This window comes from Urocitellus parryii, chromosome 2, assembly GCF_045843805.1.
Source record: "Urocitellus parryii isolate mUroPar1 chromosome 2, mUroPar1.hap1, whole genome shotgun sequence".
In the NCBI taxonomy this organism is placed as follows: Eukaryota; Metazoa; Chordata; class Mammalia; order Rodentia; family Sciuridae; genus Urocitellus; species Urocitellus parryii.
In genome coordinates, this window is record NC_135532.1 from 116,223,643 (window position 1) to 116,238,806 (window position 15,164).

The window sequence follows — 15,164 nt, forward strand, 5'->3', positions numbered from 1 at the left end:
GAGCCATGTATCATTTGTACTCAAATCATAATTTTCTTAAAAGTGTATGTGCCCATTCATTAACAAGAGTTTATTCTTAGTAACAGAAATATGGGTGTTGGTTAATGTAGATTATTTTGTGTTTGGTTCACCCCCCCCAAAAAAAAAATATGGAGTGAGGAACAGTTATTGAAATTCTGTTGATGACTTTTTTGCAAAATGAAATAATCCTTAAATATCAGTGATTTGCAAACTTTGTCTATAAAAGACCAGAATGTACTTCACACTTTTAGGCTGTATAGTCTGTGTTGAATTATTCATCTTTATAATTACAATTCAAAAGCAGCCTTACACAATATGTAAATGATACGATGTGACTGTGTTCCAATAGCATTCTATTGACAAAACCTAGTTTTTATATTTGCCAACACCTCCTTTAAAATATTATATTTTTGTAAAAAAGTGTTCTCATAAAGCAAGGACAGTTTATAATTAACTTATGAGTATATGCTTTATACCCCCAGTGTGTGAACAGTGTTCTGGTTCTGCTTGTTACCATTGCTCTCTAGATGCTGCATAACATGAAAGGACAGTTTGCTGAGCATCTTCTTGGAGCTGGATTTGTAAGCAGTAGAAATCCTAAAGACCCAGAATCTAATATAAATTCAGGTAAAGGAGAAAACAAAGTGTAAATAACTTGCACTGTTGTCCATTGCCTCAGTATTTTACTTTTTTTCCCCCTCTATCTTTCCACCCCCCTAGATAATGAGAAGATAATTAAAGCTGTCATCTGTGCTGGTTTATATCCCAAAGTTGCTAAAATTCGACTAAATTTGGGTAAAAAAAGAAAAATGTGAGCATTGAAGATTCCTAAGGATTACTTGCAGTTCTCTTCCGTGAACTTTTGAAGTCCTCTAATTTAATAGGGCTTTTAATTGTAAAGTGTTCTTACTCATATTTAGGCCATATTCTTCATATATATATATATATATATATATATATATATATATATATACACACACATACATACACACACACACATATATATATTTGGGGTAGGTACTGGGGAATGAATCCAGGATTGCTTCACATCCCCCAGCCCTTTCCTTTTTTTTGAGACAGGATCTTGCTAAATTGCTGAGGTTGGCTTTGAACTTGTGATCCTCCTGCCTTAGCCTCCCAAGCTACTGGGATTACAGGTGTGCATCACTGCACACAGCCTCATCTTTATTTTCATCACTTAGAAGGCAACAAACTCAGAACACATCCTAAGAGTCACCTATCTGATCACTCATTAATTACAAAGAAAGTTAGTAAACTAACATGATACCAATGTAAATATTTGAAAGCCAGTCAGCTTTAAAAAACAAGTGCCTACATGCAGATTGGTTAAGTAGTGTTTGTTTCAGTGATTTTTCTTATTGCAAAATGGATAACAACTCTGTAAGTTTGTGGTAATTTCACTGTTTTGAGAAATAAAGTATATCTAGTATAGAAACACACACAAATAGCCTCTGTAGTAATTGGGGACAACTGTGAGGCATATTTCTGCCCAATAAGTAAATTCCATAAGTACAGAGAAGCTGAAAGTCACCAATGACTAGTGGTATGTGAATTGTTGCCACACTTTTGGAAGGCAAGTCTAGATTTTAATTATATATATCAGGAGTCATTAAAATAGTCATTGACCCAATGCACTGATAACTATGCATTTTAATTTACTAGTGGCATTGCAAACAACATACATGTCTAGTACCAATGGGGAAATTAATAGCTTTGTGATCCTGTAGTTCTGTAGGTAGGCATTTAAACAGTCATTGTTGAAGAACATGTAAAATATTAAACTGATGTTAAATGAAAATGTTTGATACCCTGACAAGCCTGGGCAATCCCACCCACCTGGGAGGTTGAGCCAAGAGAATTGCCAAGTTCAAGGCCCACCTGGGCAACTTATTGAGAACTGTCTCAAAATAAAAAGAAAAGAGACAGGGGCTAGGGATGTAGCTCAGGTAAAGTGTTTATCTGATATGAGCAAAGTTTTGGGTTCGATCCCCAATACAACATACACGTATACATACACAAAGTTGGATACCCTGTGATTTATAACCTGAAAATAAAGACTGCAAATATATTTGCAAAAAATATAGAGCATGCCAACACTGTTTTGAGGCAGTGGTTTTCACTGGGGGTGATTTGTCCCCTCCAGAGAATATTGGACAATGTGTAGAGACATTTAAGGTTGTCAAAACTGGGACAGTGCTTACGCTTACAAGAGGCCAGGGGTACTGCTAAACATCCCATATGAACTCTCCACAGTTAATTGTTACCCAGTTCAATTCAGTAGTGCTGAGGTCAAGAAACTCTATTTAAAGGTATAAGATTATAGATAACCAATGACTTTTCATCATTATGGTTGGAGTTATCTGTATTTTAAGTCATGTAACTACAGTACTTTGAAAGATTATTTTCTTTATATCTAAGTTTATGGGTAGGTTATGAGAGAGACTCTTTGAAAACAAATATTTTTTTATCTTCCTCTGTCATTCTAGGAGGGATTTATGAAAAAACAGTTCTCTTTGAATTGGCTTTGTTTTGTTCTAGAATAGACGGGTCAGTAAATTCTGGCTTAAAGGCCAAAAACTTTTCTTTTAATAGAGCACAGCCACACTCATTGACATGCTGTGTGTCCACCTTCCTGCTGTGCTGTGTTGGGTTGCTGGGTCTGAGGCTGTAGAGTCAGATGCTGTGTAGAAATTTGCCAACAGTTGTAGAATGACATTGGTTAAATTAACTGTTGGGTCAGAAAAAATAAAAATAAAAATATTCAGAATAAATGATTTATTCTGAATAATGAATCTCATAACTGTGTATTCTTAGAACTTAAAAAATACTCTTAAAAACAATTGGGAAGAATTTGTGGATTATAGCTTTTATGTTCTTATGGAATACAAGAAATTTCCATTGCTATTTAAAAATAAACTCCTGAATAATATTATAAGCTCTTATAAATTGTGATAACTTATTAAAGAAAAGACCCTCCATAAGAATTGAGATATTGAACTGTCAAAATAGATGTATTCTAGATAATCCTGTTTTGAAATTGAGGGATTTGAGCGACTCTGAGACATTTAACCATATTTTAAGTTAGATTCTTTTAAATCGGTTTTTATCAAAACTCGCTTCTCAACAAAATTCTGTTTTCAGTGTATATTCATCTGTGTACACACCCTGTAAAATTTTTTAATTAGTCATTTATTTCAGCTTTTTCGTTATTCTTCATTTTTAGTGGTATAGTATATATTTAAAATAAGGAATATTGTGTTAACTTTTTTGTAATATATTGAGTAATTAACACCTATAAGAGTTAGTTATATGGTTTAGAGTGTTCCTGTTTAGCTGATATTTCCCCTTGTATCATTAAGAAAATCATTCTTTCCTTAAATGTAAACTTTGACATTTATAAGTTGTAAAAATTTACCTGTGGAATTACTTTTTGGTTCTGGGGTATGTTTGGAATTTGGGGGGAAAAAAGAATTTCCTAAAAAACTTAACAAACTGCATTTTAACTTTTTTAAAGGGTAAAAGTTTACACAAAAACAGATGGCCTGGTTGCTCTTCATCCTAAATCTGTTAATGTGGAGCAAACAGATTTTCACTACAACTGGCTTATCTATCACCTGAAGATGAGAACAAGTAGTGTAAGTGAACATTTAAATAATTATAAATCTGAACTATCAGTCTTACTTCCTTATAAATGGATAGTGTTCAAAATAATGAATAATTTTGCTTCTCACATAAATTGCAACTTTATTGTTTTAAACAGATAACCTATGCTTTTAACTGTTGTGGTGGAACTTTATGTGTTCATGAAATAAGATAGTTTTTTTGGTTTGTGTGATTTTGAAAGCCTGCTTTCAAAAGATCCTTGCATTTTATGGTGTACAGGAGTTTACACTGTGGGCATAGTTTTGTTAGCACAACAGTATACCTCATAAGTACTGGTCAGAATATTAAGTGGATTCTGTTTATTTATGAGATGATTTTTAAAATGCTGAATATATAGGTAAAAATAACTTCAGCTACACTAGTGTTTTGGTTTTGACACTCATGAAATATTTTGTCCAAAGAATAGTGTATTTTAAATTAAAACAAAAATATGAAATCTGTTTTCTGGATTGATAAAGAATATTTCATTTAAAATTATATTTCAGTGGCACATGCCTATAATCCCAGCAGCTTAGGAGGCTGAAGCAGGAGGATTGCAAGTTCAGAGCCAGCCTCAGCAATGATGAGGTGCTAAGCAACTCAGACCCTGTCTCTAAATAAGAAATACTAAATAAGGCTGGGAATGTGACTCAGTGGTTGAGTGCCCCTGAGTTCAATCCCCAGTAAACACCTCCAGCCCCTCAAAAAAAGATTTCTTGGAGGTAGGAATATAACTCTGTGGGATACCATTTACCTGATATATAAGGAGGCGAAGGCTTTCCTGGGTTTGAACCACAGCATTGCAAATACATAAATACTTTAGAAGGCGACCACGAATAAGAGCAGTATTGATGATGTTATCAAATTAGCCTGGTAATCATCCTTTCAGACTCCTAAATACACTGATTAACTTTAATTCTCATTACAGATATACTTGTATGACTGCACAGAAGTTTCCCCATACTGTCTCTTGTTCTTTGGAGGTGATATTTCCATCCAGAAGGATAATGACCAGGAAACCATTGCTGTAGATGAATGGATCGTGTTTCAGTCTCCAGCAAGAATTGCCCATCTCGTTAAGGTGACTGATCTCTATGTGATTTTCTTTAGATGTCTGTGCCAGTCAGCAGGTGATCTGGTGGTTTTGTTTCATATGTTATACAGTAAAGATTTTTGCATCATTTCAGCAGAGCATATAGTGTTGAGAAACTGATCCACAGTTTTTCCAAGTAGTTGTGTTTTTTTTGTTTTGTTTTTGGTGGTGCTGTTGATTGAACCCAGGGCCTTGTGTGTGCTAGGCAAGCACTCTACCAAGTGAGCTAAATCCCCAGCCCTTCAAGTTGTTTTTTGAGGTAGTAACAGACCAACTTCAAAATGGCTCAGTCTGATGAAATTTGGAACTTTTTAACCACACTTTGTTTTTCACTGAATATTTCATGTTTTTTTGTGTGTAATAGCTTGTGAATCTCTTTGTATGGACTAAAGTCATTTTTATCTATTACATTATTGGATAATATACCTTGCCTTTGTTGAATACATATGATTTTTTTTAAACTTAGGAATTAAGAAAGGAACTAGATATCCTTCTACAAGAGAAGATTGAAAGCCCTCATCCTGTAGACTGGAAGGACACGAAATCCAGAGACTGTGCTGTCCTGTCAGCTATTACAGACTTAATCAAAACACAGGAAAAGGCAACTCCCAGGAACTTTCCACCACGCTTCCAGGATGGATATTACAGCTGACAACTTTTCTGTGGTGATCTGAAAAGCCAGTTTGACAACCATTTTCCTCATGGTTTAACTTCTGGCTAAATGCCAAACTCTGGGACATGACCAATTTTCATTTGTAAGGTAGAAGCCTTTAGTGAGTAGTAAAGATTTAATGTGCATGACTTGATGATGTTATCTGTAGCTATTCTAAATACGCCATAAAAAGCAATATGTTCTCTGATCATAGTCTGTTGGGTCATGCCCACTCTTTGGAACTATTCCTCTGAGTCTTGTACCATAAGAAATTCCTTTGTTCTGTTATAAAAAATTAATTTTCTGTTCATAATTAAGTGCAGAACCAGTAAAAATGAATGGTTAGCCAGAAAGCAGGGTCAGGTAAGAATTTGAACACAGCCACATTTTTTAAAAAATGAAACTTTGAACAGAAGTAAATTTGTTGTACTAAAGCCCAGTATTTAATAAAATGTACAGTATATAAAGTCTCAGCTAACTTCTTGGCTTGGTTTCTACATCTCCACCCTCCCTTGGTTTCTTTGGTGTTTATGCTATTTCTAATATACAGGTCCTCCTCTTCATGCCTGGTACAGCATGATGTGGCAGCATTAGAGAGCATGGGTCTGCCCCCTGATTAACCAAGTTCCAATCTCAGCTGTCATTTAACTAGATGTCTTAGGCAAGTTACTTGGCTTTTCTGTTTTCTTAAATATAGGTAAATTGTGAGGCTGCAATATGTTGATACTGTTAAGCACATAGACTAGTGTCTGGTACATACCATATCCTCACTGAGTCTTATTTATCCATGAAATATTTTTTAAATGTATGGTTTCTTTTTTTTTTTCAACACATGCTTTACTTTCTTAGCCAGTGGAAGCTAGTGTGAGGACTGGTAATGTGTGTTTTCAGCTCTGTCAGATTTTGACAACAATTGTTGGTTGTTTTCCAATAGCCATTTTGTCCCTCCCTTCTTGCTTTCTTGTCAAAAGTATCCCCATCCCTGTGGGGCCTTGGGCCCTCAGATGTTGAACTCTTCCCCAAGAGTGAATTAGGTTGTTCTGAGCCAATTGTGTGTGATCTTACTCCCTTTATAAGTCATTTGTTAGGCGTGAACATGAGTCTGTCCGTGGCAATAGCAACTAAGAAGTGATCTGCAACGGGGTGTCTGAGAAAGATTTTTCTTGCTAATTGACATAAAAGAGAAAACGCTGCTCTCTTTCTTTGAACATTGTCTTGTCAGATCTGATACTGGGAACTGCTGTAGCCAACTTAGGATCAGAAAGGGGACACAGCTATATTCTGAGGTTGGCTCAGGGTGGAAAGGGGACATCAAAGTCCTTGATCATGCTGGGTGAGCTGCAGAATTTAACTGATTCTAGAACTGCCTACACATGGATTTATGTTAATAGAATAAGTCTTTCATTTTTTTAAAGCCCCTTTTAGCAAAGTATTTTTAACTTGGCAGAAAGCATATTAAGTGAAACAGTGTCATTGAGCTGTGGTCTCCTTCTGTTTATTGTGATGTAACAGTTTTGACCCTTATGTCTGAAGGTATTTAAAAAACGCAGAGAGCATCCTGCTATACCCTAAAGAATACAGATTTCATTGTGCCTTCCAATAAATTGCAAGGAAACCAAAGGAGTAAATGTATCCTTGGTGATGGGATGTATTAATGATGGTATGGTGTTCTGTTAATGGCACTGGTTCAGTTCCTACTCCCATCTCTGGGAATGTGTGTCTCCCATCATTGCCTACCAAAGGGTCACATGTGCTGTGCCTCCTCAGTCCATTCTCTCAGCTGGTCTCCCACAGTGAGTATCTGGACTGAGTTATGTCACAATATTGTACATATTAGTTTTGCCCATAAAGTCAAGGTGATCATCAGGTCCTGTTGGCTCTAGAAGAGTGTTTATTATTTGTAGGGATTTTTTCCCTCATATTATACAGTTTAATTACTTGGTCACTTGACCAAATGGTCTTGGAAGACAGGATTTAAAGATTCTGTTAAAAAAAAAATTTATTAGTTGATTCCATCTTTGCAAACTGGTATTTAGTCTTCCTGTGAATGGGAGAACTGCTGAGGAAGAATTAATAGGTGAGGGATTCACAGAAATTAAAGCAGTTACTGTCACCTCTAGTTTATTTCTTGTTTCTGATGCAGTTGGAAATCTTATTGAAGGTGCTACTAATGTTGTTTCTTTTGTTTACAGAATAGGGCATTGCTTCATGGAAAATAAGTTCTATATCTGAAATGTGTTTGCTGTGTAGAGATTTTGAAAGAATAAAGACATTAAGTTAAGAAATCAAATGTCTTACCATTCTGAGCAGTATCGAGAATAACTTGAAAAATTAACAGTGAAACAGCCATATATGGGGAAAACATGGAAGAAATAAACCACTGTATAGGGTTTAAAAAGCACACAAAGAAAGCATATAACACCTGCCTAATTATTAATTATGGCAAAAACTCTAGATAAGTTGATACCAGTTAATTACAAGCTATTCTCTATTTTTACTGCATTTTTAAAACAAAAGTCCACCCCTACTAGTTATTAATTGTAGAAAAATTTTAGAAGGGATTTTAGTACCCCCTCATCCAGAGTAAATAAATAGTAGATTTCCCTCCATTCTTAGCTCTGAGTTTATATTTAGTTTTAAACAACTCTGATTATGTTGTATAATCATGTATTTGTGATAATGTTAATTGTTTTTAAATGGCATTTTTAAAACAATCCATCCTCACTAAGGAATCTTTGGAAATTCAACATAGAAATTAAATCATGTTACCATTTGTTATGTTATAATATATTTCCATACTTTTTTTAAACTTTGAAGTATTTGTATACAATGAACTTAATCAGTTTAAGTGTATAAGTCAGTGAATTTGTCACCTGTATAAAGTTGTGTAATTAATGCCACTACAATCTTGATACTGAATATTTACATCACCTAAATATTTCCTCATTCTTTGCAGGCAGTTCCCCTTCCCCACTTCTCCCTGGCCTCCATTCATATGCTTTTTGTCATCAGTTTTTCCTTTTCTAGAATTTCCAATAAATGGAATCATGTATATAGTCTTTGGTGTCCAGCTTCTTTCTCTGCAGAGCTTCTGAGATAAGCCATGTTGGCGCATGTGTTAGTTCTTTTGTTCAGTATTGCACTTTATCATTATGACAGTATTTGTTTACCAGTTGGTGGACATTTGAGTTATTTTCAGTGTTTCTGCTATTATGAATAAAGTTGCTATGAATGTGTGCATACAGTCTGTGTGGTTATGTTTTTGCTTCTCTTGTTTAAATACCTAGGATTAAGAATGTAGAGTCATGGTAAGTGTATTCATACGAAATAGCCAAGTTTCTCAGAAGTGACTGTTTTTAAAATGCCTTAAAAATAGAGAATAACTTAAATTCACTGGTATCAGCTTATTTAAGGCTTTTGCCATAATTAATGAAATACATGCCTGTCTTGCATTCCTAACAACAATGTGTGGGGTTCCAGGTGTTTCATATTCTTGCCAGTACTTGGAATTTTTAGTTGGTTTTTGGTTGTTTAATACTCACTTTTAGTGGATGTGTATCCTGTTTCATGTTGTAGTCCTGTTTCATGTTATCATTTTTGCTTCTATGATTAATGATGGGCATCTTTTCATGAGCTTGCTTGTTGTTTTTGTTAATTGTCTTACATCCTGTGTGTTTTGATTTTGTACCTCACGTTGAATGGTTGGGAGCTGAACAGTATGTCTGAGTAGGGGAGAGAAGTTTATTTACTTTAGATATACAGGAAGTTATTCGTGTTCCTTGGCAGTTAAAATGTCCAGTTGTGCTACTATTCAGTTGGCTGCTACAGCTCAGAGGTAAGCCATGATATGAAGTCCCAGAGGAAAGGCAGTCATGATGGCAAGATGGTGCATATTCACCACAAAGTGAAGGGCGGGCCAGGGACGAGACAAGTGGTGGAAGTGCATGGGAGCTGATCCACCATAGCTGAGGGAATCCACCAGTCCTGCTGAGCTAGGAAATCTGTGTGTCTGACTACTCTTCTTCTAGTTCTTTATGTCTGGTATCAATTTTCAAGTAAGTTTTTCAAGACAATGGTAAGTGGTATATTTCTGAGTCCTTGCAGAATAGATTGTGTTACCTTCACACAGAGAACACAACTTGGGCAGGAATAATTCATTTAGGAAAGTTTTAAAGAAGAATCTTTGGTGACTTTTTTCTTTGTTGACATTCTGGCTCAGTTTTTGACCATTGAATAACATGCTTGTGAAGAACCTTCTGGATCAGCTTATATGCATGTTTTGGGAGAGAAGATTTGTGATATTTTGAAAAAAGGTGCAAGTGAATCATGTCGCCTAGACATGTTGAAAAGTGCCAGACAATTTATCAAAATTGACAGACTACTTGGCGTTGCTCACAGCAGAGGGAAATGCAAAGATGCAGCACTGTCTGCATCAAGTAATCCTCTGCACTAGCACAGCACACTGGGACACTGCAACCACTGCACCGTCCTCCTGTGGCTGTCCAATGAACTCCTTTCAGGTATCCATTTGAGGTACCACGTGGGTGGTCACAGACATACCTTTGGGTATGCAGTGCATCACTGTATATCATGGTCACATGTGATCTCTTGGTTCCATTTTGCACCATATACGAATGATAAATATAACATACAAAATACATGTTAATTTGAACTGTTCATGTTATTCAGTGAGACTTCCAGTCATCACTAGGCTATTACTAAGTGTTGACTATAGGTTAGCTCCCCCTACTACTTGTTATTCAAGGATAAGCTGTATGTTTCTTTTTAAAAAAAATTTTTTAAATTTATATATGACAGCAGAATGCATTATAATTCTTATTACACATATAGAACACAATTTTTCATATCTCTGGTTGTATACAAAATATATTCACACCAATTCGTGACATCATACATGTACTTTGGATAATAATGACTATCACATTCCACCATCATTTCTGACCCCATACCCCATCCCTTCCTCTCCAACCACTCTGCCATATCTAGAGTTCCTCTATTCCCCCCATGCTCCCTCTCCCTACCCAACTATGAATCAGCCTCCTTATATCAGAGAAAACATTTGGCATTTGTTTTGGGGGGGATTGGCTAACTTAGCATTATCATCTTCTCTAAGTCCATCCATTTACCTGCAAATGCCATGATTTTATTCTCTTTTATTGCTGAGTAATATTCCATTGTGTATATATACCACATTTTTTTTATCCATTTTTCATCTATTGAAGGGCATCTAGGTTGGTTCCACAGTTTAGCTGCTGTAAACATTGATGGCTGTGTCCCTGTAATATGCTGTTTTTAAGTCCTTTGGCTATAGACTGAGGAGAGGGATAGCTGGATCAAATGGTGGTTCCATGCCCAATTTTCCAAGAAATCTCCTTACTGCTTTCCATATTGGCTACATCAATTTGCGGTCCCACCAGCAATGTATGAGTGTGCCTTTTTCTCCACATCCTCACCAACATTTTTTTTTTCAAATATTTATTCTTAAGTTTAGGTGAACACAATATATTTATTTTACATTTATGTGGTGCTGAGGATGGAACCCAGTGAGTGCCTCTTGCATGCTAGGCGAGCACTCTACCACTCAGCCCCAGCCCCAGCCCCATTGCCAACACTTATTGTCTTCATAATAGCTGCCATTCTGACTGGTGTGAGATGAAATCTTAGAGTGATTTTGATTTGCATTTCTCTGATTACTAGTGATGATGAACATTTTTTCATATATTTATTGACTGATTGTATATCATCATCTCAGAAGTGTCTGTTCAGGTCCTTGGCCCATTTATCGATTGGGTTATTTGGTTTTTGGTGTTTCACTTTCTGAGTTCTTTATATACCTAGAGATTAGTGCTCTATCTGATGTGTGAGGGGTAAAGATTTGCTCCCAAGATGTAGGCTCTCTATTCACCTCACAGATTGTTTCTTTTGCTGAGAAGAAACTTTTTTGAGTCCATCCCATTTATTGATTCTTGATTTTAATTCTTGTGCCACAGGAGTCTTTAACGAAGTTGAGGCCTAATCCTACATAGGGCCTACTTTTTCTTCTATTAGACGTAGAGTCTCTGGTTTAATTCCTAGGTACTTGATCCATTTTGAGTTTATTTTTGTGCATGGTGAGAGATAGGAGTTTAATTTCATTTTGTTGCATGTGGATTTCCAGTTTTCTCGGCACCATTTATTGAAGAGGCTATCTTTTCTCCAGTGCATGTTTTTGGCACCTTTGTCTAATATAAGATGATTGTAATTTTGTGGGTTAGTCTCTGTGTCCTCAATTCTGTACCATTGGTCTACCAGTCTGTTTTGGTGCCAGTACCATGCTGTTTTTGTTACTGTTGTTCTGTAGTATAGTTTAAGGTCTGGTATAGTGATGCCACCGTCTTCACTCTTCCTGCTAAGGATTGCTTTAGCTATTCTGGGTCTCTTATTTTTCCAGATGAATTTCATGATTGATATTTCTATTTCTATGAGGAATGCCATTGGGATTTTGATCAGAATTCCATTAAATCTGTATAGTGCTTTTGGTCATTTGGTCATTTTGATAATATTAATTCTGCCTATCCAAGAGCTCTTATAGGCAGAATTAGTATTATTTTATTGTCTTCTAAGGTCTTCTTTGACTTCTTTCTTTAGGGTTCTGTAATTTTTATTATATAGATCTTTCACCTCTTTCATTAAGTTGTTTCCCAAGTATTTTAATTTTTTGAGGCTTTTGTAAATGGTGTAGTTTTCCTTGTTTATGTTTCTGAGGATTTGTTATTGATATAGAGAAATGCCTTTGATTTATGGGTGTTGATTTTATAACCTGCTACTTTGCTAGTTCTAAAAGTTTGGTGGAGCTTTTTAGGTCTTCTACTATAGAATCATATTGTCAGCAAATAGTGCTAATTTAAGTTCTTCTTTTCCTAAATGTATCCCTTTAATTTCTTTTGTCTGTCTAATTGCTCTGGCCAGTGTTTCAAGGACTATGTTAAATAGAAGTGGTGAAAGAGAACATTCCTGTCTTGTTCCATCCAGGTTTTTAGAAGGAATGCCTTCAATTTTTCTGCATTTAGAATGATGTTGGCCTGGGATTTAGCATAGGTAGCCTTTACAATGTTGATGTATGTTCCTGTTATCCCTAGTTTTTCTAGTGTTTTGAACATGAAGGAGTGCTGTATTTTGTCAAATGCTTTTTCTGCATCTATTAGATGATCATATGATTCTTATCTTTAAGTCTATTGATGGAATGAATTACATTTTCCATATGTTGAACCAACCTTGCATCCCTGGGATAAATCCCACTTGATCATGGTGCACAATCTTTTTGATATGTTTTTGTATTTGACTTGCCAGAATTTTATTGAGAATTTTTGCATCTATGTTTATTAGAGATATTGGTCTGAAGTCTTCTATCTTTGATGTGTCTTTGTCTGGTTTTGGAATCAGGGTGATATTGGTCTCATAGAATGAGCTTGGAAGTGCTCCCTCTTTTTCTATTTCCTGAAATAAATTGAAGAGTATTGGTATTAATTCTTCCTTAAAGGTCTTGTAGAACTCGGCTGTGTATCCATCCAGTCCTGGACTTTATATCATCCCGATTTAATTTGGGCAAATCATATGACTCTAGAAATTAGTGGATGTCTTTGATATTTTCTATTTTATTGGAGTACAAGTTTTCAAAATAATTTCTAATTCTGTATTTCTGTTGTGATATTTCCTTTTTCATCCCATATGTTAGTGATTTGAGTTTTCTCTCTCCTTCTCTTCATTAGCATGGCTAAGTGTTTGTCAATTTTATTTATTTTTTCAAAGAACAAACTTTTTGTTATGTCAATTTTTTCAATTGTTTCTTTTGTTTAAATTTCATTGATTTCAGCTCTGATTTTAATTATTTCCTATCTTCTGTTGCCTTTGGTATTGATTTGTTCTTCTTTTTCTAGGTCCTTGAGATGTAATGTTAAGTCATTTATTTGTTGACTTTTTCTTCTTTTAAGGAATGAACTCCATGCAATGAACTTTCCTCTTAGAACTGCTTTCATAGTATCCCAGAGATTTTGAGATGTTGTATCCGTGTTCTCATTCATCTCTAAAAAATTTTAAATCTCCTCCTTGATGTCTCCTGCAACCCATTTTTCATTCAGTAGCATATTATTTAGTCTCGGTGTTGGAGTGGATTTTATTTCTTATTTTATCGTTGATTTCTAATTCCATTATGATCTGATAGAATATAGGGTAGTATCTCTACTTTTTTATATTTGCCAAGAGTTACTTTGTGGCATAGTATATGGTCTACTTTAGAGAAGGATCCATGTGCTGCTGAGAAGAAAGTATATTCTTGTTGAAGGATGTAATATTCTATATATGTCAGTTAAGTTTAAATTACTGATTGTATTATTGAGTTCTATAGTTTCTTTGTACAGTTTTTGTTTGGAAGATCTATCTAGTGATGAAAGAGGTGTGTTAAAGTCACCCAAAATTATTGTGTGGTGGTCTATTTGACTCTTGAACTTGAGAAGAGTTTGTTTGATGAACATAGATGCTCCATTGTTTGGGGCATATATATTTATAATTGTTAAGTTTTGTTGGTATATGGCTCCTTTGAGCAGAATGTAGTGTCCTTCTTTATCCTTTTTGATTGACTTTAACTTGATGTCTACTTTATTTGATATGAGGATGGAATCCTCTGCTTACTCCTGCAGTCCATGTGAGTGGTATGTTTTTTCCCAACCCTTCACCTTCAGTCTGCAGATGTCTTTTTCTATGAGAGGAGTCTCCTGGAGGCAGCATATTGTTGGGTCTTTTTTTTTTTTTTTAATCCAATCAGCTAGTCTATGCCTTTTGATCAGTGAGTTGAGGCCATTGACAGTCAGGACTATTATTGAGACATGATTTGTATTCCCAGCATTTTTGTTTATTTTTGATATTCAATGTGACTTGGTTTCTCCTCTGACTAGGTTTTCCTTTAGTGTAATACTTCCCTTTGTTGATTTTCATCATTGTTTTTCATTTCCTCTTCGTGGAAATTATTGCTGAAGATATTCTGTAGTACAGGCTTTCTTTTAACTTTTGTTTATCATAGAAGCTTTTTATTTCATTGTCAAATCAAAAACTTAGTTTTGCTGGATATAAGATTCTTGGATGGCATCCATTTTCTTTCAGAGCTTGGTATATGTTGTTCCATGATCTTGTGGCTTTGAGGGTCTGGGTTGAAAATCTGCTGAGATATGAATTGGTCTCCCTATATGTGTTCTGAGTCCTCTCTCAGGCGGCTTTTTAGATTCTGTCCTTATTCTATATGGCAGGCATTTTCATTATAATGTGCCTTAGTGTTGATCTGTTGTAATTTTGTACATCTGGTGTCCTGTAAGCCTCTTGTATTTGGTTTTCCAATTCATCTTCATGCTTGGGAAATTTTCTGATATTATCTCATTGAAGAGATTGTACATTCCTTTGGTTTGAATCTCTGTGCCTTCCTCTATCCCAGTAACCTTAGATTTGGTCTTTTGATGCTGTCCCATAATTCTTGGATGTTCTGTTCATGATTTCTTACTATCTTCACTGTGTGTCAACTTTATTTTCCAGATTGTATACTTTGTCTTCATTATCTGATGTTCTTCCAAGTGATCTAGTCTGTTGGTTATGCTTTCTATTGAGTTTTTTATTTGGTTTATTGTATCCTTTATTTCAAGGATTTCTGACTGTTGCTTTTTTTTTTATGAGTCTCTTTTTCTTGAGGTA

The 15,164-nt window shown here is 35.3% G+C and overlaps 1 protein-coding gene across 1 annotated transcript in view; it reads left to right on the forward strand.

Moving 5' to 3' along the window:
• Positions 1–8,481, forward strand: part of Dhx36 (DEAH-box helicase 36) — a 39,735-nt gene extending 31,254 nt beyond the window's left edge. The window contains exons 21-25 of the mRNA XM_026392897.2: positions 549–648; positions 742–832; positions 3,557–3,677; positions 4,613–4,765; positions 5,244–8,481. Coding sequence (XP_026248682.1) covers positions 549–648; positions 742–832; positions 3,557–3,677; positions 4,613–4,765; positions 5,244–5,429 — 651 coding nt within the window. The 3' untranslated portion in view covers positions 5,430–8,481. The remainder of the gene's footprint in view (positions 1–548; positions 649–741; positions 833–3,556; positions 3,678–4,612; positions 4,766–5,243) is intronic.
• The last annotated feature ends 6,683 nt before the right edge of the window (positions 8,482–15,164 follow it).